Source organism: Cavia porcellus, unplaced genomic scaffold (assembly GCF_034190915.1).
Source record: "Cavia porcellus strain 051 isolate PalLab524CR breed Dunkin Hartley unplaced genomic scaffold, mCavPor4.1 scaffold_5, whole genome shotgun sequence".
Taxonomy (NCBI): Eukaryota; Metazoa; Chordata; class Mammalia; order Rodentia; family Caviidae; genus Cavia; species Cavia porcellus.
In genome coordinates, this window is record NW_026947488.1 from 9424588 (window position 1) to 9449349 (window position 24762).

At 47.0% G+C, this 24762-nt stretch overlaps 1 protein-coding gene across 13 annotated transcripts in view; it reads left to right on the forward strand.

Moving 5' to 3' along the window:
- Bcas1 (brain enriched myelin associated protein 1) overlaps window positions 1–24762 on the forward strand; it is a 94721-nt gene that overhangs the window by 20478 nt on the left and 49481 nt on the right. For all 13 annotated transcript variants that reach the window (XM_013145655.3, XM_063248130.1, XM_063248131.1 and 10 more), the window contains exon 4: window positions 2686–3263. In XM_013145655.3, coding sequence (XP_013001109.1) covers window positions 2686–3263 — 578 coding nt within the window. The remainder of the gene's footprint in view (window positions 1–2685; window positions 3264–24762) is intronic.

Below are 24762 nucleotides of genomic sequence, written 5' to 3' on the forward strand. Positions count from 1 at the left end.
CTTCTGCCTGCTAAAGAGACAGAAGGGGTCCCGAGCGGGTTGCCAAAGACTGTCTGTTCTAGGGACTTTTATGGAGCAAAACCCAAAGTGGGAGGTCTAAGGTGGGGAACACATGCAGGAGGTGGGGCAGAACTGTGGCCAACCAATGAGATTAACTGCTCAGGTCAAGTTGGTTAAATCGGGGACAAATGGGGAAGTCAGTCACATAGCAAGCAGGCAGCTTAGAGAACAGGGACCCTTCCTCTAGAGGGCTGGGATGGTGACTCCTGGGTCCCTCAGGGTGACAGACACCTATTTCGAGTATCAATTCCTGATGCTTGGCCTTAGGAAGTGTGTGAGTACGTTTGATTTATCTTTTGTCTAGAGGTCTGGCCCACAGTTGCAGGGTATCTGGCCTTCTGCACAGGTCACTTCGAGGGCCCAGCCCTGTCTGACTGCCTGTAATATTTCTAGCTAACTCAGCAGCCAGCACCACTAGCAGGGACCCCTGTTTCTATCTCCTGTGGTCTCTAACCCTGTTGAAATCTTCTCCACTAAAGCAACACAGTGGCACTTCTTAAAAAGTCTCCATCGTCAGATGTTTTGGCGTGTGTGTGTGTGTGTGTGTGTGTGTGTGTGCGCGTGTGTGTGCATGCGTGTGTGTGTGTGTGTGTGTGTGTGTGAGTGTGTGTGTGCTTGTTCTCTGGTTGTACCACTCTTACCACTGAGTCACTTGGTGTCCAGCCAGAGGATGAGGAGAACAGAAAAACAACGACAGAAAGCAGTCAGGCGACGCTCTCAGCACTTAGCAAAGCTCTCCTCACCCTCCCCGGCTGTCTCCTCCACCCCTGGCGGGGATTCCCTCCCAGGCTTGTGCAGCCACGCTGGCTCCTGCCTGCCTGGACATCACTTCCTCGCTCCCTTCCCCAGTGTATTTATCAGACTCTGGATTCCCAGGCCCACAAGCCAAGGGCCAGAAAAGCTGGGTGCAGCGGGTGCCGGCAGGTGCCTTCTGGGGGGTCCAGCTGCTGAGGGAACCCCCTCCCCAGGCTCTGGCCCTGTCCGAGCAGATCACAGCCCCTCAGGGCTCAGCGAGGACGCTGCATCCTATGTCGGATCCCAGCGAGTGCCCCGCTTATCTATTTGTTCCTAACTCAATACCCAGCAGGAGGCTGGAGTCTGGCAAAACATGAGTAATAACAAACGTAGGTGTGCGTCAATCACCCCATAGAAATGTGCGATACGAGCAGAACGGAGAAGTTTCAATTCCTCCCTTCCCCTTCCTGCCAGCCCATGTTAGGCTGCGGATCCTGGGGCACAATGTCGTCAGAGGCAGAGAGAAAATCTTTAAATCTGTCCTCCCAGTAGCAGCAGGTGTTAAGTGCTCAACACAGTGAGGCCAGGGAAAAGGCCCCGCGTGGACGGTTTGGGGGAGGTTTTCCCCTTCGGCGTCTGAGCAACTCCACCACCACCCCGCCAGCGGCTACAAAGATTTCCACTTCACAAATGAGGAAATTCAGGGATTTTAGGGACTTTCCCCAAATCATGTAGCTTATCAATAGAGGAGCCCCATCTTTAATTGGGATTCCAAAATTCTAGGTGTTTTCCCCCCTAAACATTGCACTGCTTTTTTTTTTTTTAAAGGGAGGGAACCTAGAGAAGAGGACGGTTGCATTAAGTAAAGGCAGAAGTTAAAGCAGAAACAATCGATGTCCCTAGAGGGCTCCCTGGGGAGGCGGAGGCCCTGGGTCACCACACAAGGGCACCGGGCCTGAGGGCCGGCCGCCTGGCTTTCCTAGATCAACACCTGCTCTTCTGGACTTCAACGCACAAAGTTTCTGAGTGCTGCTTGTCAGAGTCTTCGGTTCTCACTTCCCGTAATGATCTATGCACTAGGACAACAGAGCGTGAAGTTCAGAATCGGTTTCTGCCTAAACCATGCTCAGCTACTTACCGGCTTACTGGGCAGCTGTGGGAAAGTGGACTGACCTTTCTGGGGGTTTTCTCACTCGTGAATAGTGATACTGCTTCGTGACGTTTATCGAGTGTTTACTAAACTCTAGGCACTATTCTATGGACTTCAAAAACGTTGAGCTGTGTGATCTTCATCACACAATTATGAACAGATCCCATCATTTTTTCCAGAAAGATGAAGCAAAGAAATATTAAATAACTTGGATTCAAATCAATATTCTAATCCAACAGTTCTCAATCATGAGTGACTTTTGTCCCCCATCCCAGAAGATCTGGCAATGCCCACAGATGGGCTTTGCTGTCACAACAGGGGGCGCTGGTTCCGGACTCCGCTGAGTGTCCTGCAGGTCACGGCACAGGGCCCCAGGGCCCTGTAATAAGGCCAGGTCTGGCCCCAGATGTCAGTGGCACCAAGGGTGACCTGGTTCCAGCTCCTAGCTCAGCCTCTCTCCCACCCCTCTGTCTCCCACCCGTCCCAGCAGGTGACAATGTGCTCTCCGAGAAGCAGCCTGGGGGTGGGACTTGGTGGCTCCTGGCTCCTTTTCCTCCTCAAACCTCCCCTTCTCTCCTCGGGAAGATAGAGGGGAGAAGACGTCCATGGGGTGACTCCTGCTGGGGAAGAGCCCAGCCCGGCTTGCATCGTGGCCTCTGTGTGTCCACTGCCCCGAGTCCATCAGTCCTCCTGCGTTTCCTGGCTCGCTGAATAACCCCTGTTTATGTTTGTGTTTACAGTCGGTCTGGAAATAAGCGTCCAGAAGGATAATGTGGCTACTTCTTCCCCCAACACAATGGAGATCGGCACTGCGGCCGTTGCCAGCGGAAAGAATCTTGGGAAAGAGGCCAAGCCCGAGGCACCAGCTGTTAAATCTCGCTTTTTCTTGGCATTCTCTCGGCCTGTACCAGGACGTCCCGGAGACCAAGGCACGGATTCATCCACGCAAGCAGCGAAGCTTGATGTCAGCTCCAACTCAGAGCCAGCAAACAAAGACCCGAGTGACAGCCCGGCCCTTTGCGAAGCAGCTGCACAGGGACCAGCCACGGATAAAATCCCAGCACCGAGCACGACCCCCGGGGACCAGGCCCTCCCGGCCACCTGGGCACAGGCACCTCTCCCACCTGAGCCCGTGGCTGCCGCCCCCTCCAAGAGCAAGGACTCCAGTTTTTTTGACAAATTTTTCAAACTGGACAAGGGACGGGAAAAAGCGGCAGCTGAAGACCAGCGTCAGGAAGCCCAGGAGGCCACGCAGCAGGGCAAGGCCGAGGAGGTCCCGGGGCTGTCCGGGCCGCCCCATGGTGGCCCTGCCGGGGAGGTAAGTGCATGGAGCTACCCTCTGTTTCCCCCCAAATGCACATTCAGGGCACCAGTGGGGTAAGATCACCACACACACACAGAACCTCTAATCACCAGGGCACTGGGCAGGTATCAGGCTCTTGACCCCCCTGGAATAAACTGCAGCCAGCTGCTATCTCCCCCACATCCCCATGGGCAGAAACATCTGTTTGAAGAACAGTAACAGCTGCTGCAAGTGTTTTATGTCAAAGGAAATTGGAGGTGAGCTACATACAGATGAATCCATCCTTCCATTTATCAAAGGCTGAGCTGGGGTGCACTGGTGATCAGTGGAGGCTGGGCAGAAAGGTATTAGCGGGGTAAATGATTCTAAAAGACTTAAGTCCCGGCTCGGGCTCGCAGACCGTTTAACATACCACGTGTCTGGAGCTTTAGTGGAAACACATTTATCCCTTGCTCGTTTGCAGCCCGGGTGAGCTGCTTCTTTTGCAGCCATATGCAGGTTCACGGGTCTAGGCACGCTGCTTTCTCTACTAATTAATCCCCAACGAGCTGGAAGAGTCCTTTTGTAAAACCTGGATTTTCTTTCAAGGAGGTATCTTGAGTCAGTTGTTTTCTTTCTTGAGCAAAGAGAAAAGCAAGCTTTTTGATCTTTAAAAAAAATTAACCTTGAGAGAGCTCATATGTATGCTTGAAGGTAGACAGAGAAAACATTTGTTACACTGTATTTTTAACAGGCTTTTGCTTTGTTAACAGACTTTTAAATAACAATGTTTTTCAAAATTTAGGACTAGAGTTGAGTGCCTCTAGTTGATTGAAAAGGAGGGAAAGTCAGATTGGGCTAGTTTTGGCAATTCGGGTGCTTATCGCTGTTGGCAGTGTTTCTGTCTAAGAATGTAACTGTAACTAGGTCCTTCCAAGCTGCTGACCCCAGCACTGGCTGTCATCTGTTGAGTGCTTACCACAGGTCGGGTTGTGTTCTAAGCACTGAATATACCTTATTATCCTTGATAAAACTGGGGAATCACGTTAACCTGTGATCTTAACGTACCCAGGGTGGCGTCAAGAATTACATTGTGCCTCTCAGATGCCAGCAGGAAGCCACGGACAGCTGTAAGTGAGAAAAGGTGGCCTCCTGCATTGTGACTGTCAGAGTTCCGCTTGGTTCCCTCAATTTGGACTCTGAGGGTTTATTTTCAAAATTTCCTCCAGGAGGTGAAAAGGTTTCCTCCTTGCAAATGCCACCTCCCAGATTGTACCAGATCAAGGGCCAGTGAACGGTTTTTGGGTAATTCAAAAGTAGGTCTTCACGTTGGCTCTTTCTGAGCAGGACACCAGGCCAGACGCAGATGACAGATGACGTGCTGTGAGGACACAGGGCCTCTGTCCTCGTGGTGTGTGCTGTCCAGTGAAGGATGCGAATGTACATGGCTGGGACTGCACCTCAACCATGCCGCCAGCTCCATGAGCCATGAGGGTGGCGGGAGGAGGCCCAGCCAGGCAGCCTTACTGGTCACAGTCCCCAAATGGAAAAGCCAGAGCCCTGCAAGTCTCTTCTCTGGAGAATATAAAATGGTCATCAATATTCATGACTATCTGAGAGTGTTTACTGCCTTTCCCTAAGCAGAGACACTGTTGAGTTTTAATTATTGACCTTGGGCTCCTAAAGCTAGTGATTTTATAAATAGCCAATCCTTTTTTGGCATGGCCATCCAAAGCCAACCCGTCGCCTGAATTGGGGGAGTGTGCAGAGGGCTGGACCTCACCCATCTTCCCATGGTTGTCCAGGGTCTCATCCAAATCCCTGTCCTAATTAAGCAAACCATTTGATATCCCTCCCTGGGCCCTATTTAACCCTAAACCCCCAGCATTCTCTGTCCATTCCTAGTCTAAGAAAAAGGAAGGATTTAGAGCTGTGGTTTATCAACTCGGCTTCCTTTACTGGGAGTGTGGGGGTCTGTTAGTGATAGCACCTCCGTTTGCGTGGAGTGGGCTCCGGGCAGGAGGTGAATCAGAAGGTGATGCTTACACAGGAAACAGGACAGGTATCTAATAGTCAACCCGGAGTGACATTCTGAAGTTACAGTACTATCTCGGGCGCTCAAACATTCTGTCCTCCTTTTGGCATAAGCGGGTTAGATCCCTCACACTAACTAATGAAATCTGCGTTTGATTTTTTGCTACACTGCAATTTCCATTTTTACGTGGTGGCATCATTGGGATTTGAAATATGGAATGCCCGCCCTCAACCATGTACCTATACACTAATGTACCTATAAACCCTAAACACTTAGGAAGTAGCCACTTCTTCGGTCCGTACACTTGTGACTATCCACATATATCCTTTTGCTAGAATTTTTAATATAGAAAACAGACCTCCTGTGTGTTAAGCTTTCTCATCAGGACCCTGGCTGCACCGTTCTCTATCTGGAGATAAAGCCAATTGTTCCGTGAGTGTGCTGAGATAGGGCAGTCCTCAGTGCCATGAATAAAACTTCTCCATCAATGACTTGCTTGGTGGAGAACCGCATTATGCATAGATGGGTGTCAATGTATTGATTCAGAATTCTTAGGGTAAATTATGCCTTGGGCCGAGCTGGTCAGCTGTCCGTCCTCTGCTCCCCACTTTCACCGCCCGCCCCTCTCTGGATTGGAATTCCAACCACAAAGCCACAGAGCTGTGAATTGGGAGAGAGATGCCACCATTTCATTCTGGGGGAAGCACACAAATCTTCTGTGTTTTCAGAATGACAATCTTATTTTTGTGCCTCATAAAACTACATTCAGAGCATAGCATAATTAAAACAAGGCAAGAATTCACGGACAAATGAAGCATTTACTACATAGGCCAAAGAAAAGATAAATTATTTGCCTGAAAGGTTTCACTGAGCTGTGATTCATACAAACCAACACGCTGGCAGAGACTCTCCTCCACCACCGAACCAGAATTGTAAAATGTGCTTTTAAAACATTCAGCACTATACACACTCACACAAATGATCATAGTGTGGAAATCTGACCTTAATTGGTTAAAAAAACATTAAGTTTCTATTATCTGTGCATGTCTTCAGAGGCGCCCTTTTGGGGCGGAGTGTGCATAATATGTTGCAGTGTGGCTTCATAGAACAATACATCTTTTCTCTTGAAAGTTTAGCTAAGTTCTTCATTTGCTAAATGCCTACCTTGTGCAAGGCGTGGAAGGTAAATCGTGCTCCCAGCCCTTTGAAGAGCACGTCATCTAGGAAGGGACATCATATCTAGGGGACGTTGTGATGGGCACATTGGCCCTTAGGTTCGCTCGGGCTCCATGATATGTGTTGTTCACCTCAGTGAATTTGCTTCTCCTCGCTTTTCTCTCTGGAATATCCTCACTTTGGGCTTCAGCCAAAGCTGCACGATGTTGCCCCTCTCTCTTCCCCTTGTCGCAGCTGCCAAATCCCCTAAGTCTGCCCGCAGATCCCGGCGGGCCTGGTCTCAGGTGACTCTGATGCGGTGAGCATCACCTTCCTTCCTGGAGCGTTGTCCTCCCTGGGTTTCTGGGTCCCCAGCCACGCTGCCACTCTCCCCGGATTTCCTTGGGGGATCTTAGCAACCCGGTGTTGGAGCTCCCAAGGTTTCTTTCTTCGATGTCTTCCCTAACCACACCTCCTGGAAGATCTCAGTCCCCAGGGTTGAGGATAGCACTCCATGGAAGAGCCCCAAATGAGCTCTCCTCTCTTGCCTGGATTTACTGCCCCAGCCGGCTGCCTCTTCCCTGCTGGATTTCCACACCTCCGCGTGCACCCTCACTGAACACCTAGACACCCATGTACCCAAAACCAAACTCCTCCTGGACCACCCAATACCTGCTTGCCCACTGGCTCAGCCCCAATCTTCCTCAGCTCAGTGAACGGCCAAGCTGTGTCCTGTCCTTGCTGTTTCCTGGTAGAAATGTAATCAGATGACCATGGTCTCAAAAGTGCTTTTCCTGAATGATAAAGTAGTGGATTAAAACCTAAGCTCTGCAGTCAGGTAGGCTAGGTTTGCACTCTGCCTCTGGCACCTGCTGGCTGTCCAACCCCGGACAAGCTACCTGACCTCTCTGAGCCTGGTTCCCCTCACTGGCAATGCCATGGTTTAGATCTGAACTGTCCCCCGAGGTCTCGTGTGCTTGGAAAGTGGTTGGATCAGTGCGTCCATCCAGTGCTGAGTTCAGGCCTGAGTGTGCTGGGAGGAGGTGGGCCATGATCAGACAAGGCAGGGTCCTAGGTGAGGGGCCATGGGAGGCCATGGGAGTATCCATGGCCCCACCGGCTGTCTCTGCTTCCTGGCTGCCGTGAGGTGAGCACCTTTCCTCTGCCAGTTCCCTCCACCATGTTGTTTCTGCCTTGGAGCTGGCTGACCATGGACTGAACACACTGAAACTGTGAGGGAGCCTCGTCTGCTTCTAATTGCAGGTGTCAGGTGTCAGGTGTCAGGTGCCAGGTGCCAGGTGCCAGGTGTCAGGTGTCAGGTATGGAGTCCCAGTGATGTGAAAGTGACTAATGTAGGAAAGTAAGGATAATTATAGCATTAAACAATTCACATTATTCATACCTGTGAAAATTAATTCCATAAGTCATATAAAATGTTTAGCACACAGAAACTGCATTTTGAACAAGAAGAAAACAAGCTAGCTGTTTTTAGTATCGTGGGTTCCCTCCCCGTCTACTACTCCAATTTTAGTCTCGTTACCTTTGATTCCATAGCTCTTAACTATAGCTATCAAAGGTAGATTAAATCTAATATGAGGCACAAGTGTCACTTGGGGGGAAAGGGTACAGAAGTTGAAAAGTTATTTTGAAACTCACATTTCCATACTCACAAGGCTGATTGATGAGTCTGATATTCAGGAGATTCTATGGTTTTCCTGCCTTTTGTTAGAGCTGCATTTTCCACTAAGCCCTTGTGTTTCTCCAGTCACACTGGTCCCTGTGTGACCTGTGGAGGTGCAGGTGGATCAAAGTATTTTCTCTCCCTCTATCTCTTTTTGTTCTTCCAAAAATTTAGCCAGGTGCCGCGGGATAGGTCTGTCATCCCAGGTACGTGGGTGGCAGAAGCCGGAGATTGCAAGTTCAAGGCCAGCCTGGGTAACTCAGTAAGACTGTCTGAAAGATTTTAAAAGGGAGGAATGCAGCTCAGTGTCGGGTGCTTCTGGGCTCCATCGTCAGCACTGCAAAAACAAGACAGAACAAGTACCTCATTTCAAGCGCTGGCCTTTCCATGAAGTGACCAGCTGTCCCCACTCGGACCAACTGTCCTCACTCATGGGTGGCTTCTGACAAAATCAATCCCTGCAAAACTTTTTCTGTCTGCTGTACGTTAAGTCAAATTCCGTGGTATTTGAAGGAATTGTCTCATGAAACCATGAAAAGCTTTCAAGAAAAATCCTATACATTTTCACCATTTTATAGGTGAAAATTCAGATGTTCAGAGAAACCAAGTCACTTAACTCCAAGCCACACAGTGAAACACAGTGACAGCTTTACAAAGCAGAAACTCTCCACATCCAAAATCTGTGCTCCTAAAGGCCTTGCGTGACTATTTTTACCAGCTATTTGAAATTTGAGCGATAAGGCAGTAACTTACGCAAAGTAACATAGTGTTGAATTTGAGGAAGTCTAACACAAAAAAAGTTGGCATGTGCAAAATCAGAAACTCCAATTTAACCCTAACCTAAATTCTTTTTTAAAAAAATGAATTGTCTAAGTCTAATATTACAAAGGCAAGCACATTATGTGCTTTTTAATTTGGTTTTTTTTTTTTTTTTTTTATCTTACGGCCTCATAGTATGCTGTTTTGATTGGTAAAGAGATCGTTTTGCCCAACGATTTTTTTCAGTGCAAAAGGAGAATTGATTTTAAATTACACAAGTTAGAAGACAGCGAGTTCTCAGCCACAGCAGCACAATGGTGATGAACTTGGCACCAGGCAACATTGGATATGAGGAGTTTACACCAGCAGGGGTCGTGTGCAAATTTTAAAAGCTCAGTAACCTGCCTGTGTGTCCAAATTCTATTACTTAGTATCTGTGTGCTAGAGTCAAAAATCAACAAATATTGTCTATTATCTTCTTTGATTTTTAGGGGGGGTTTGAGGGGGTTGAGAGAACATCGCATTATGTAGTGCAGACAGAATGCATTTTGTAGCCCAGGCTGGCATCAAACTTATGCTGATCCTCCTGCCTCAGCCTCCCAACAGCCAGGATTGCAGGCACGCGCCACCACACCCAACTGCCACCACACCCAACCTTCTTTGATCTTTGCAACAGTACAACAAAGCAGATATTTTTCTACCCACTTTGTACATGAAAATCATTAAATGACTGGAGGCATAGAGGGTACCTCAGCCTCACCCAGTGGTGAGTCACTGGAGTCAACTCACCAGCTTCTAACCTGACTAGGACACCCTCCATATCTTAACCTTGCACATGTAAGATTCCCAAAATAATCTTACTCCTGTAGCATGCAACGCACACTAGTATTTGCTGTTCTGCTCTACACTGTTTGATTTTTTAACACTGGCTTTGACCCACAAAATTTGGTTCAATAATGATCAAAATCTAAGTTTGCAAACCCCCTCTGGCATGGCACTTTTCATACTCCGAGGCTGTGATCTCAAGGGATGCGACTGCTTCTTATGCAAGTGGGTCCCCTCTGTGCAGGTGCTCAGAGGCCAGCTGTGATGTTTGTCAGGTGAAGCAGGCCAGAATAAAGATGGTGGACGGGGTGTTGCTTTGTGTCAGAGAACAGTAGAGTATACTTGACTTTAACAGAAAGTGATTTCTAAACACATGTGTGGTTTCTATGGGGTAACACATTTGTACCATTATTTGGTGCTTTTAATTCGGTCTGTAGCATGGTAGGGATCATGGCTGATTTGCAAAAGAAACCTTGAGACCTTTCCTCCCAGGGCTGTTGCATCCGATTCTCTCCTGATAGCTCATTTCTGAGTCTTCTAAGTCACAGAAAGGCGGCTTGAGTACGAGCCCGCGGCTAGAAAATCTCAGGGCTGGAATTTGTCATCAGGACCCATCCACGTAGCCACAGTGTCTCAGAAAGAGGAAGTGCCCTGAGCCTTCTGAGATGTCATCTATCTTAAAATTTCTGAAGCCAGGACTGATGCACACAACATCAGTCTTCTGAGATAGGATGAGAAACAGCACTCCAGCATCAGATCCGTTCAGCAAATCCTATTTGACCCTCTCCCAAGGCTCCTAATAGACACCAGCCTAGTAAAGGCTCTGAGGAGTCCTGCAGCACACCGGCCCATTTGGCTTTGCGTCACCCAGTGTGTCTGAAACGTATCTGACCGCAGAGCTGTGAGCTGTCTCACCTAAGGAGGAGGGCAGGTCCTCCGGGGGACAGTTCCTCCAGCAAACACTCATCTAAGCGTTTAGACACATGTTGACACCCAGCTTCTTGTAGAATGTGTGCAGACACCAGATATTTTATTTGACCCACACAGTGGTCTGTATGATATTTTAATTTATTGACTGTGTTTGACATGTTTCAGACATGCTTGCAAAGCAGGAAGTTTTATTCAGTATTCCCGGATGGAGGTCAGGGACGCCTTATCTCTTGACATGGGACATCTACTTCCCAATTCAGTCCACCCCCACCCCTTCCTGTGGAACCTTTGTTCATTACAAGGCCTGCACAGTGGTTTTTCTAGTAGTAGTTGGGAGTCAACTAATACATCCATCACAGACCACTTTATTTCCTGATAGCATTTATCACAATTTAAAGCTACTTAGATGACCATGTGGTTCCCAGACTCTAATTCTGGAGCCTGAGAATCAATCAATCAGCAAGTGTTAAGTGATAAGTCAAAGAGATGAGTACTTTCTTTACTCATTCAACAAACATTGGGAATGGTTTCTTTGTGCCAGACCTATAAATTTTAGATTCTGACATGGAGAGAACAGTACAACTCATGGAATCTGCCATTTTAGTGGAAAAATAACTGTAAGAAAGAAAAATAAATAAATGAGCAAACGGTTCCAGGGCATTAAAAAAAGGTGATTAATCAAATAAACAGAGTTTGGGGATAGAAAATAGAATGATAATTCAAAGGAAATACGGGTAGAATCAGGAAAGAGATTTGTCTGATCCAAAAATGCAAAGACAAGTGTGTGACTTTTTTTTTTTTTATGAGAGGACCAAGTAATTCTTAGAAATCTGCAGCCTGGGTCTGGCAGTGTTTAAAACTGTCTCCTCGCTACTGGGAAGTGTTTGTTAAACAGATGAGAAGCTTGATCCAGGCTGTGGGTTGTTCAGTCATGTGATTTGAGACAGTTTTGTCTGTCTGTTCCTCTTGTAATGCTGGGCATCTTTCCCTCCACCAAACATGAAATGCTTTTGTCAGCCTCGTGGCTGCACATGTGGGACCCACTGGAACCCAGGAGTCTCCCAGAAATCTCCTCCCTGTGTGATCTACCTGGGAATCTCTCTCCCAGGAGCAACTGTCAAATCCCTTTCAAATGCCAAAGGAGTTCATTTAAGAGCATGCTAATTTGTGTGTCCTTGGGAATATCTCCAAAACAATGCTCTTTGCCAAACTGAAAAAAGGCAGGAGAGGAACATTTCAGTGCTAAACATCCACCTTTCCCAAGTCATTGAAAATCAAGTCGACGAATTCACCTACCCCTCTGGTAGAAAAGAAAAAAGCCTTATTTATAGGAAGTAAGTAGAAATGGCTTTGCTTGATCGAAACCTTTCTACTGTCCACTGTGGTCACAGGAACAAATGGTTCATTTAATCTTACAAGGACGCTGTCTTTGCATCCCGGTGTTTGGCAGCAGGGGATGGATGAGGGTTCACCAAACAGTGGTTCTGTTACACCTCTGCCGTGAGGCACAAGTGAGTTCTGGGCCTCTTGAAATAATGACTTCGGAGTAGTAAAGCCGGGCAGATACCACGATCTACAGGGAAGATTTCGAACTGGGCGTCTCAGTTTCTCTCGGTTCGATTAGTGAAGCAAGAAGCTAAAACCAACCATATTTCCTCTCTCTTTCCACTAAGAGGAAGGGAAACGTGGAAGTGTAAATTTTTAGCTCTTGCATCACACGGCTTAGATTCCCTCGTAGAAAGCATGCCAGAGGAGGATTAGATTCTGGGTTTTATATTACAATATTTTATTTCATTTCTCTCTGAAGCCTCTTACAATTTCCCAGCTAATCACTGGGATCAGGAGGAAAACTGCTTCAATCATGCATTTTGGCAACCCTGAATTTTAAAGTTTTAACCAACACAGGCTCTCTGTGGGAGCCAGTATGTAGTCAAGAATTTATTGAAACATCCAGCAACTTTATCATGAGACTTTTTTTTTTATAACTCTAGCATCGTTTATAAGAGGAAACTTAGGAAAGTTTGAAAGGCTCACCAGAAGGGTTTCTCCACTGTTTTCGGTGTGTCCTGACATTTGTACAGTAGCAAGAATGGCACAGAGGTGAACTGTAACACACAAAGACAGGCACACATGGTAGAGAATACAGAACAATTTCTTCTCAGTAAAAGCGATCCCTACGTGCCCACATATCTTTTATTCCACCCAAAGAGGAGGAAGGAATGAAAAAATTTTAATTGTTAATAGAAAATACTGAGCTGGGCATGGTGGCACAGTCCTGTAATCCCAGCACTTAGGAGGCCGAGGCAGGAGGATTGATGTAAATTCAAGGCCAGCCTGGGCTGCAGAGTGAGCTCAAGACCAGCCTGAACTGAATAGTGAGACCCTGTCTCAAAAAAGAAAGAAAGAAAATATCTTTCCATAATGGTGAAATGGGTGTCTCTTTATTATTCATGTACATATTCTCTTTTTTACAAAAACAAAGCAGGCTAGGGAACTACCCAAATAAAAGAAAATGCCATCATCATCTAGGGAATTTCCTGATTTCTCCACTAGGCTGCAACATGAGGCTGAAATATAGTGAATGTTGCTAGACATTGTCACAAATCCCTACCTCCAGGGCAGCTCTAACAAGAGGCTCTGTTTCTCTCACGGTAATTCCCAGACTAAGTGACCCAAAATCATGCTTTTTCAGAGCAGTCAGGGTCAGTACAGAGTCATCGCGGAAGGAGACCCAGAGGAGGGTGAGCCAAGTCCTGACCTGTGAGGGCTCCCCGATGGCTGTGCCCCTTTGGCTCTGTTCTTGCTTCTGCCTTGGGCTTAAAAGATACAAATGCATTTTTATCCATTGGTGTGAACTGAGTAGGGATAATAGGAAAATAAATAAAAATTTTTTATGTTGATACACAGTTATTGACCTGGTTAGGTGACTTTGGGCTCTGTAGGTTCAAAGAATAAAAAAAAAATCAGTCTGTTTAGGAAACTGAGTTTCCACAAAATGCAGTTAGCACTTAGCATGGCTCCCTGCTCACTGATTTACCTTCCTTTGTAGGCAAATTGGAGGAATTCGAGAATTAACCAAACCCAAATTTTCTTCCTGAATGTGGTCAGGACTCCATACAGGTGACCAGACTCCACGAAGAAGAAGAGTGAAGCCTTAATGACCCGGGTGGGGTGGGGAACTGTTTCCTGGCAAATAAACCCTTTGCGTGGTTGCGACATCCAAGGGGAGAAGAGACCAGTTCCCCTTTCATCTCAGGCGGTTGTGTGGCTCAAATTTCAAACACATGGAAAGGAGCAGAGCCTTGGGGCTCAGACAACACGTTTCAGACAAATGTTCGTGTGTCCAGCGGCCCTGGAGGCACTGACTGTTGGTGTGGAGATTCATAAAGAAGCAGTGACACATCACGGCGACAGGTAGATGGGACAGAGCCGTCAGGGAGCTCCAGACAGGGACCGCTCAGCCTCCCTCCTCCCGGCTTTCCTGGTATTTTCACACTGACCTGCAAGACCCTGCTCAGAGGAGGCTGAAACCCGGCAGACAGTTTCCAGCTGAAGGAAGGTGCCAGGAGTTCCAGATGGGCTCCATTACAGACAGCCCCGCGAGGAAAAGGCAGCGTTATTTTTCAACATGACAAACCGTGATCGCTTAACTAGTGTTCCTGTCTGTGTGCTCTTTGAAGCCAACAGAAAGGGGGGAAAAAAGGACATACGCTTGTTCCACAGTGATGAAACCCACATGGACGCGTGGACACCTGTTTTCTTAAGAGGAGTTTCCAGGTATCTCCTGGAGAACGTTTCTGCTTCTGTCTAAAGTTTCCCTTTGCTGAGAAAGATCTGGAAGCCTGGTGAGGAGAACAGGGACACGTCTGTAGTCAAGGGCAAAGACTGTTCTACAAACGGACTTCTAAGGTGCGAGCCCAAAGGGCGGCCTGTGGCTGCATCCTCCTTCCCACTGTTTGGTTTGAGCCTCTGGAGGCTTTTAAAGTTTTAATTAGTTATGTGCACTTAGTTTTCATAGTAATTCTAATGCACTCATTTGTGTCAAGAAATTATAAAGAGATCTACCTGTCCAACAACGTCTCTCCAATAGATAATCACCGGCTGTATTTTTTAACACTTTAGAAGGATTTCTTTAGACACAAATACGCAAGTAAAACATAAATTTTTATCCCTTCTGCTTAATGCAAAGGATAGTATAGTGTGCACTCTGTTCCATTTGGAGCTTTTTTCCTGTTAAGCATCTTTTCTACCTGAACATAAAAACTTCTCACTTTATGCTTACAAAATATTTCACTCAACGAGTGTGTCATGATTTATTTAACCAGAGCCCTTTATGACCTTTGACTGGTTTCCAAACTTTTGCTATTTACCTCTCTACAGTGAATAACCTTGCACAGCTGTTATTTCATACACATGCGAATTTAGGTTAAGAAAGAGTCACTTAGTCAAATAATACATCCTTTTTAAAATTTTCGGTGGGCAATGCCAAATCCCCCACTGTCGGGCCTGAAATAGTTTATATTCCCGCCAGCAGTCTGTGAGTGCCCGCATTATTCCGGCCAGCTGGATGGATATTTCTGTAAACATTTGGATTTTTTTTTTTCATTCTTTTCATGACCTCTAGATTTTGAGTCATAGATACAAAAACCTTCCCAGCCCAAAGTTGCGGGACTTTTCCTATATTTTCTTCTAGTATTTTTATTCACTTAGGTTTTATTCTGGTGTAGGGTCGAGCTGTGACAACAAATTAGTATTTTTTTCCCCAGATGCCCCTACATCTTTTATTTAAAAGTTCTTCATTTTGGGGCTGGGGATTTAGCCCAGCAGCATAAGCGCCTGCCTTGCAAGCAGGCAGTCGTGAGTTTGATCCCTGGTACCGATAAAAAGGAAAAAGACAAAAAAAAAAAAAAAAAAAGTCCTTCGTTTCCATAGATTTTGAGGTATTGTCTTTATTACACAATAAATCCTCATGATTTGGGGTAAAATAATTTGCACTGCTAATGATAACAGGGTAGGAAACTATTGAGTTGTATTTCCTCCAAAATAAGTAAGTCCTAGCTAAAAGAAATAAGCACTAGCATGATTTTTCAGGATGCTCCTGATACAAGCTCTACCTGCCCCCACCTAAGCCCTCGTTAAAACTAAAAGCCAAGTGAGTGCATTTAGTATGTCCACTGCAACCAATGATGGGCGCGTTGAATTATAAAATAATAGTAATAGATAATTAAATATAAATAATATTGTTGACAATAATTAGGTAAATTATAATATAAATTAAGAATATAAATACTCAAGCAGGCACCTTTAGACAAGACGCAAATGCCTACATACACAGGAGAATGGAGACTGATTGCTGAATGATCGATATGAGCACAGACACGGTGCGAGCAGTGTGCACGCTTGGTAAGGAACAGCACGGTGGCCTCTGACATGAATCTCCGTGGCTCAGCACTCAGCACGCCGTGTGTTGTAGCAGACATACTGCACTTAACACGCTCGTGGGAAACAGAAACATTTTCTGATTTGGTGCCTGCAGCTGTTCGTGGCTTTTGTGTGAACTGTCACAGCCAGCTCTCACTGCTCTTGCGTCTCCTCCTGCCTCGTAAGTCTGCAGTGAACACGTGGGGGCATCGAAACTTGGGGGAGCCCAGCCTGCAAGAGGCTGAACAGGCAACCTGGACAAGAAGACCTCACGTAAGGAGGATGTGGGAGAGTGGACAAGCGGTTCTAGGGGAAACAGAAGTACAAGAGATTCGGGCCAGCGTCTGGAGAGTGACAATGATGTTCCAGAAGTATGACTATATTTGAATAAAGGTAGATTTTTGTACATAAATCAATGGAGATTGTTGTGCATGGATTTTTTTAATGACATCCTCTGAAAATAAGCCCTACGTGGCTGCCTTTTGGAGCAAAAATTAATATCAGGCCTGGTCTTATTTTCAGGGAAATATGGTAGGAGGACTCTTAAAAGCCCTTAGTGAAAAGATACTTGACCAGCTCCTGAAGGGATGTGACCAGGTCAAGGCCTGATGGCACTTACAGGCCTTTTGTCTCTGAAATCAGGTGGGCCTGGGTCCGAGCCCAGCTCTGCTCTGTGGCTTTAGGTGAGCGTTCATTCTTCTCAAGATCAGCTCATCCTTCAGTCAAACCAGAATCACAAACAGCATGCGCGTAACGGCGTGCTCAGGATCCAAGCCGGTTATTTTTAGCCAGCTTAGTGCAGAGCCCAACACAGATAGCTTAAAATTATTTCATTATTATCATGGACATTTTTCTTCTTGTTTTATTCCTCAACTGATGCGTGGCTATAACACATTCCATTACGCCGTTGTAGGTTAATTTTACACACTGACACCGCAAGTTAATTTAACTGTTCCAGAATTGTGAGACTTCTGGAACGGTTCTTCATTATTATTCTTCCAGCATTGTATCCTGTCAATTGTTTTTATCTTTTTAATCGTGAAATTATTGTATATTCATGGACAGTTGTAAGAAGTAATGCAGAGAAACCTCTTCATGCAGCATCAGCCGATGGTAACATCTTGCAAAACTACAGGGTAATATCCCAGACCCACAATGCTGATACAATCAGACTGACAACATTCCATCACCACAATGTCGGTGCATGTAGGCAGCCTGCTGAGTTCCATCTCCACCTCCTCTTAGCCCCTACCAACCACTAGTAGGTATGTGCTCCCTTTCTGCAGATTTGCTAGTTAAAGAATGTTAAGCAAACAGAATCACAGAGTGTGAACTGTCTTTGATAGACTTCCCCTCTGTCCCACTACAAGACTAATAACTATCTTTCCTTTCCTCCCTGTTTTGCCCCGAGTTACTATATTCCACGCTACGACTGTATCAGTCTGCTCAACCGCTCCTCCGGTGGAAAACATTTGTCTGTCCCAGATTTGGAGCTAATATAAATACCTTTCACAGGGCTGGGGGTGTAGCTCAGCGGTCAGCACCCGCCTGGTAAGCACGAGGTTGTGAGTTGGATTTCCAGTACCAAAGATAAATAAATAAATATGTCTTACATCTCCACAAGTGATGTATGAATGATCTAGGTTTTCTGCATCCTCATCAGCGTTTGACTGGGCTGCTGCTTCTCACTTTAGCCATTCTGATAGGCGTGCAGTGGTATCTCATGGTGGTTTTACTTTACAGTACTTTAATGAATTATGAAAGTGAAATCTTTGTGCTCATTTGCCATCTGCCTGTACCCTCTGCAGGGAGACCTCTCTTTATGAGGTTTCTACTTGGGTTTTGTCTGTTGGTCTGGTTTTTTTGTTGTTGGTGTTGTTCTCTGTTTTTGTTTTGTGGTGGTGTGAAGGACTCTTTTGCTGTTGAGTTTTAAGAGTTCTTTTTGTATGTGACATACTAGTCCTCTGTTAGGTAACATGGTTTGGAAACATTTTCTCCCATACTCAGGTGTCTTCCCATCCTTTATCAGGATATTTTCACAGAGGAAAACTGTTTAATCTTGTTGAAGTCCAACCTATCACTTTTCCCTCTTATGAATTCTGCTCTTAGCATAAAGCCTAGGCATTCTTTGCCCAAACATAAACCCCAGGAATTATCTCTTCCTCCCTAACACTGCACATTCAAGTCCAAGATGTGTTGTAACTTAATTCTTATGTAAATATGAGACAGACTTAGGTTCTTTCTTCCTCTGTGGATGTCAAACCTCTTTAAACCATTTCTTAAAAAGACTCTTTCCTCATTGCATTTATATATGTCTGTAAAAAAGCAGTTGGATACATGTGTGGGTCTATTTCTGGGTTTTCTAATCTCTTCATTTGCTGTATGTGTTCAAAAGTTCTGTCTTGCTACACTGACACTTTTCTTTGGTTATAGAGACCAAGCTTTGGAAGATTTTTTTTTTTTTACAATCTCTTTTGGTGTTTTTGACTCTAAATCTAGGGTATATACGGTCAAGGAAAATTACTACTGCATTGTTCCTCAAGTTCCTATCTGGTCTCCTCCTCTGTATCTTTCAGAGGCCTTTCCTGTTAGTGTCCTCTATGATTTCTGAGGTTTTTTATTGGCCTTTGTGAGAAGAACAGGAGAAAATACCTGTGTACTCTGTCAGATGTCATAAGCAGAACTCTTAGGGTTCTTTTTCATGATGATCTAAGAAGAGAAAATGTATTTCAAAGTAAGGACTCTAATTCAAGCTGAGAGATTCCCTCTGAAAAACTGTAAAACTCTCTCTCAGGAAGCGCTCAAGGCAAAGCAAAGCTGTGCCCATCCCGGGCTGATGTCCGTGGTGTGAGCCCCAGCTGCAGCTGGGAAGGCAGGGGAGCAGAAGCGGCACCTGCAGAGGGCACAGGGGAGGTGGCACAGGACCGGGGCCCCTCTGTGCCTCCTGTCAACTGCGTCTCCTCCAGTCTGGGAGGTCCTGCCCTCCACAGAAGCTGGGGAGCCCTTCCATTCTTGATGATGAGAGCTGGGGAGCTGTGAGCTGGGGCCAGAGTAGCTCTGAGCGTGGGCCCAGTCTTCTAAAGGACTCCACTGACTGCGCAGAGTACCCAGCACCCCACTTCCCTCCACATCCACTGGCTTCTGTCTCCTTCCCAGCCCTCACCGGCTGAGTCAGGTACCAGGTTTATCAGCTGATCTGTGTTTTGGTTCGGTTGGGGTTTTCTCTCTCACCAGAATGTTTGCACCATGGCAGTGTCGGGATCCCTAGCGCCTCCATCAGTAAAGGAGATATTTGATCAGCAGCTCCTCTCCTGACCCTTCCTGACACCATCCGTGGATCCCCAAACTTGCATCCCAGATCCTTCTAGAACTGCAGCCTGACCTGACGCGCATCCTGAGGGCCTTGTAGATGTGTTCTCTTGTTTACCTCCTCTGCCCTTGGGTCCCTGGGCTCAGGAAGGACGAGGATGAGCACTCGCCTCTTCTGACCTCGCGGGTGCTCTTGGTCCCCCAACTGCTCATCCGTGACACCTCTCCCCCTGCGGGGGCAGAGCCCTCTCCACCCCTGTGCTGCTGCCAGTCCACTGTGCCCGGCTGCCCTGCTTCCTGCTGCGCCCAGTGAAGGTCCTGGGGCCCAGACGCCCTCTCAGCTGACACTCCACACATCCTCGGTCGGGTTCCAGGTTATTCTTCTAAGTACCTCGCCTTTCCTGACCCTTGCACTCAGCTGAACTGAGTAGCCTGCTCCCCCGGCCCTCCACCCCGTCTTCTCCGCGCCTCCTTCACACTCGCGTCTCGTCACCACTGCCCCTCCCCACCTCTGCACCATGACTGGACCACGGGCTCCGCTGCCCAGGTCAGATGCTGCTTTGCCCTCGAGACTCCACTCGTCCTTCCAGTCCAGTCACGCTGGACCCCGGGGCTCACCAGAATCCCCTGGAAATTTTGGAGCCTTCCCTCCAGAAATTCTGGCTCAGCTGGAGAGGTCAGAGTCCCTTGAGAGCCTGCCTGGCTGGTTCTAATGTCCCAGCAGACTGGGACGCAGGAGACTAGGGCCGTTCATTCTTATCCTAGCATCCCTCCGTCACCACTGGCCTTGATCTGCAAAAGCCCCTAGAAGAAATGGATGGGTGTGATTCACCTTTGTAAATCACACAGGCTTCGCCATAATTAAAATCCTAATAACAGCTAACATCTATTGGGCGCCAGCCGTGTGCAACCTGCCGTTCTGAATGAATCCCTGATATGCGTCCCCCCACTGGCGTCTCCGTGCCCATAAGAGGCATGTGTTACTTATTAACCTGCTTCAACAAATGAGCACACTGGGACACAGGTGTCAGGGAACGTGCCAGGACCTCATGGACACGAGCACCAGTGCAGGGAGCTGAGTCCAGGCCAGCTGTGTGACCTCTGCACCGCTTGGACAGAGTCCAGCGATGCCACAGAGTTACTGAATGAATAAGGGAATGCGTGGACAGAAGTAGAGCGTGTTCCTAGACGACACCCCTAGGAGGGGTGGTGGGGAACTTCTCAGTTTAGATCTCCTTCCTGTCGCCCTTCATAACGGCTCGTCTTCAAGATACCCATTCAATTATTCGCGTAATATTTTTATCTAAAATATGTTCTCTGCTCAGCTTCACCTACATAATGGCATCCAGGAGAGCAGAGGTCTGATGCAAGAAATGATTTTCTCATGCACGGTCTTAGTGCAGGTTGGCATGAAAGAACCATAGCTTATAACGGACAGAAACTGGAGGCTGGACAGCTGAGGTCTGGGTGCTGGCGTGGTGGGGTTCAAGGTAGGGAACCCCCACCAAGTCGGAGTTACAAACTGCGGTCTTAGTGCAGGACGCTTTCATGGTAGACAGAGGACTGGAAACCCTCTCTGGTATGGTTTGTAATTCTATACATGAGGGCTCCATTCTTTGACCTAAATCATCTTCCAAAAACCCCGCCTTCTAACACCATCACCTGAAGGGTGGGGACTGTCACATGACATTTCAGAGATACGAACTTTCATTCCATAACATGCATTAAGACAATAACCTCAAGCGGATATGCACTTCCACCCCAAAGAAAATCACCTTGCTATAGATTTATACCAGAATCGTCAGCATCCTGCTACCAAAATCTTCACATCTTAGACCCTAGTTATGCCTTAGAATTAGAAAAGTTTAACTAATATTAGAACCTGTGTTTGTAAAGTGCCTCTCTTCCAAAACAAAACACCTCTTGCCTGGAATTAACAGGAAAGCCTTCCAAGACCACTCAGGCCGTGGCTTTTATTTGCTTACAGCTTGACGAAGCTCCAACTTTTCGGGAGGTCTTTCACAAGAAAGACGTCTTCATTTCAAATGAGTCTTGGGGTTGAATGAAAACCTTGTGGGATACACACACGTTTATGACTTTTAAAATATTCAGCAAAATGTACTGTATGTATTTTCTTTAGCCTTCCATCAGAGCTGTGTTTTTAATGCAGACTCTTTCAACCTGGGCTCCAGCACGGGCCAGTTTGAGGACATAGCTCAGGGCAAGTGAGCCCCAGAGACAATGGTGGTGTAGAAACTTGGAGAAGGAGACAGATGGCTGTGGGTGGCATGGCCAGAGAGATATCAAAGAGGGTCACAGCACAGCCACACCGGAAGAATGAGCAGGCTTGAGATGACCTGGCAGGGGAGGAGAAAAGATAGGACGGACAGAAGAAGCCATGGCACACTAAGGTGGTGGCCCCTTACCATCCGCCGACCTCCTCACCGTTCACCCACACATCCAGCAAGTGCTTCCCCAACTCTGCTTTGTGTCCGAAATTCCTTGAATTGCACAGTGTTCATTTTAGCTAATGGAGAACGCTTCTGTGCTAAGGAATTTTCCATGCATTATTTCTCATTCAATCATGGGACAAATGAAAGGAGGTATAATTTATTATCAAGCCCATGTGAGATGCAGAGATTTTGTCTCAGAGAGGCTGAGAGCCTGGCCAGGTCCCCCGAATCCCCAGGAAGTGGAGCTGAGCAATGAACAGAGGCCACCTGCACTCTGGAATCTGTCAGGCACTCGGTCTCAGTGTCACCGAGAAGGTGTTGGGAGCCCCCGGTGGAGGACACAGAGCCGATCGTTAAACCAGAACCATGGCTCAGTGTGACGGGCACTGATGAGACAGAACCGTGAAGACCAATAGCCACGGGAGCCAGGGGGGCTAAACCCCACTCCACAAAGTCCTGACTCAACACCAGTTCATGTTAAAACAGAAAAGGACACTGACCATGACATTCCTTTAGAAATGATGTCCACTAGTTACCACTGGAAGGCTGGCTGCACCCTACAGACAAGGAGTACTGAAGCTTTTAGAGGACAGTGTTTCAAGTCTTACTATTTTCAAATTTCAGGAGCTAAGTCATTCGCATCCTGGTTTAGTCCACACTGCCATTCAGAGATGACGGTTCGAAGACCTGGGCAGCTCACACCAGGTACAGAGGGACCAAAGCTGGTCTGTTATCAGCAGAGTGGCTTGAAAGCTTTCAGTCAGGCTGGGGTGACAGGGACTAGACTCACTGTCCTGGATGAAACAGAGCCAGCCTGAAATGAAGGCCACTGAGGCCAACAGATGCAGCCACAGCTTTGGAATCGCTGGATGCCAGGCCGTGAAGACAGCCGGTCTCCGGGCTTGGGAAGGCGGCCACAAGCTCAAGATCTGTCCCCCTCCCTGCCTCGAGAAAGGCTCCCGGCAGCCTGGGGAGCAGGAACTGAGCCTGTCCAGCACGGTCTCTGACACAAAGGTCACAGGCCTCTCAGGGAGAGCATTTGAGGAGAGAGAGAAGCAGGGAGAGAAACCTGCGCAGGCCCAAGGAGGGTGCACGTCGAGGGCGGGCAGAGCAGGGATCCGCACATCTGGGAACAGCCAGAGTGCAGCGGCAGGGGAGTCAGAGTACCGACAGTACCTGTGCGGGGTCGGGCGATATGTCTTGCCCGCCAGCTGGACCAGAAAGTCTCAGGATTCACAAAGCAGAAGGTGGAGGTCTCAGGAGGGTCTTTCTCACAAGAGGGGAAGAATTCTCTCTGGACTCAATTTAGCTTCAGTCCTTTTCAAATGAACACATCTTAAAAGCAAAACTGAAAATAGCAGACTGTTTCCAAGTGTTTTAAATTACATCCAGAACGAAGCTCAAGAGTATTCATTGAGGCCAAGCATGATGGTAAAGGACCGTAATCCCAGCACTTGGGAGGCTGAGGCAGGAGGATCACTGTGAGACTAGACCCACCTGAACTGTATAGCAAGATCTTGTCTCAAAAACAAAACAAACAGAGAGTATTTACTGAAATTTTACCAAACATAAAAATCCACAACATCTGCCATTTAATGAATAATTATCAGGAAACAAAGAAACAGAAACACGTAACTCATGATTTGATGAAAACTCCATTGAAACCAGCCCAGAACTGTCTCCATGTCAAACTCAACAGGAAAAAAACAGGTGTGGTCTAACACACCTTTAATCCCAGCACTCAGAAGGCTGAGGCAGGAGGATCACCACAAATTCAAAACCAGCCTGGGCCACACAGTGAGTTCAGGACCAGCCTGAAGTACATAGCAAGACTCTGTCCCAACAGGCCCCCCAAAAAAGAACCATCAGGAAAAGACATTTGAAATTCATTTATATTACTCCATTTGTGTAAAAAGTTGAGTTTTTTGGAACACAGAAGGTATATTTTTAAAGGCCCAAATTAAACTTCTAAAGATTAAAAACAATAATTTGTGAGGTAAAAATTCACTGAATGAGATTAACAGCATTTTAAATAATTCAGGAAAAAAGATTAGAGAGTTTAAAGGCAACAGAAACCACCCAGAGGGAGAGGGTTCTTTTCTTTTTGTTTTTGTTTTTTTAAAGAAACAAAGAAAGAAAACTCAGTGAACTGAGGGCAGACCAAAATTCATATCATTGGAGCCCTTGAAGGAGGGGAGGGGAGGGGAGGGGAGCTCCCGGAAGGCATGATGATAACCAATAATTGCTGGTCTCACTTGGATCGAATCATCTATCATTCACTCACATACTAAGTGGGCAAAAGAAATCCAAAGAAGAACAAAAGTTCCTGTCTTCCCTTGTTTATCTTCCATGGAAAGAAGAGGCAACAAAACCCAAAATGATGAGTGAGGTTTCGCAGCATTACCTGGCTCGGTGCCTTTGCAACTTCCTCTGGAGGTGTCTCTGGCCCGTGCAGGAGAGGGTGCTGAGTGGCACCTCAATCTCTACCCGCTGGAAGCCAGTTGCACCCTCCAGTGCACACCCAAAACCATCTCCAGTCACTGCCCCACATCCCCGTGGAGAGGGGACCACAACACGTCAAAACTGAAAGAGGAAAACAGGGTGACCAGCCGCGGAAGGGGTCCCAGGATTGAGTGCCAGCAGTTTGGAGAAGTAAAGAAAGACCTCAACAAATACGACCTTCTGGATGGCTCGCAGGTCGGAAGGTGGTGCATTTCTGGCAGGCGGAGGCTCAGGTTCAAACACTGAGGCTACCACAGAGTGACCACAGGAAGATAAAACAAAAACACATCAGAAAAGCAATGGGAAGGAGGAATGGAGGAAGAACTTCTTCCCAGGCCGAGTGGAGTCCTTTAATCAGGAGGAACACGGAGAGCCGGACGGAGGAGCACAAGGGCTACTGACCACACTCGCTGAGTGGCCTTGGGCATGAGCTGGACGCTGTTTGGGCCTTAGTTTCGCCATCTG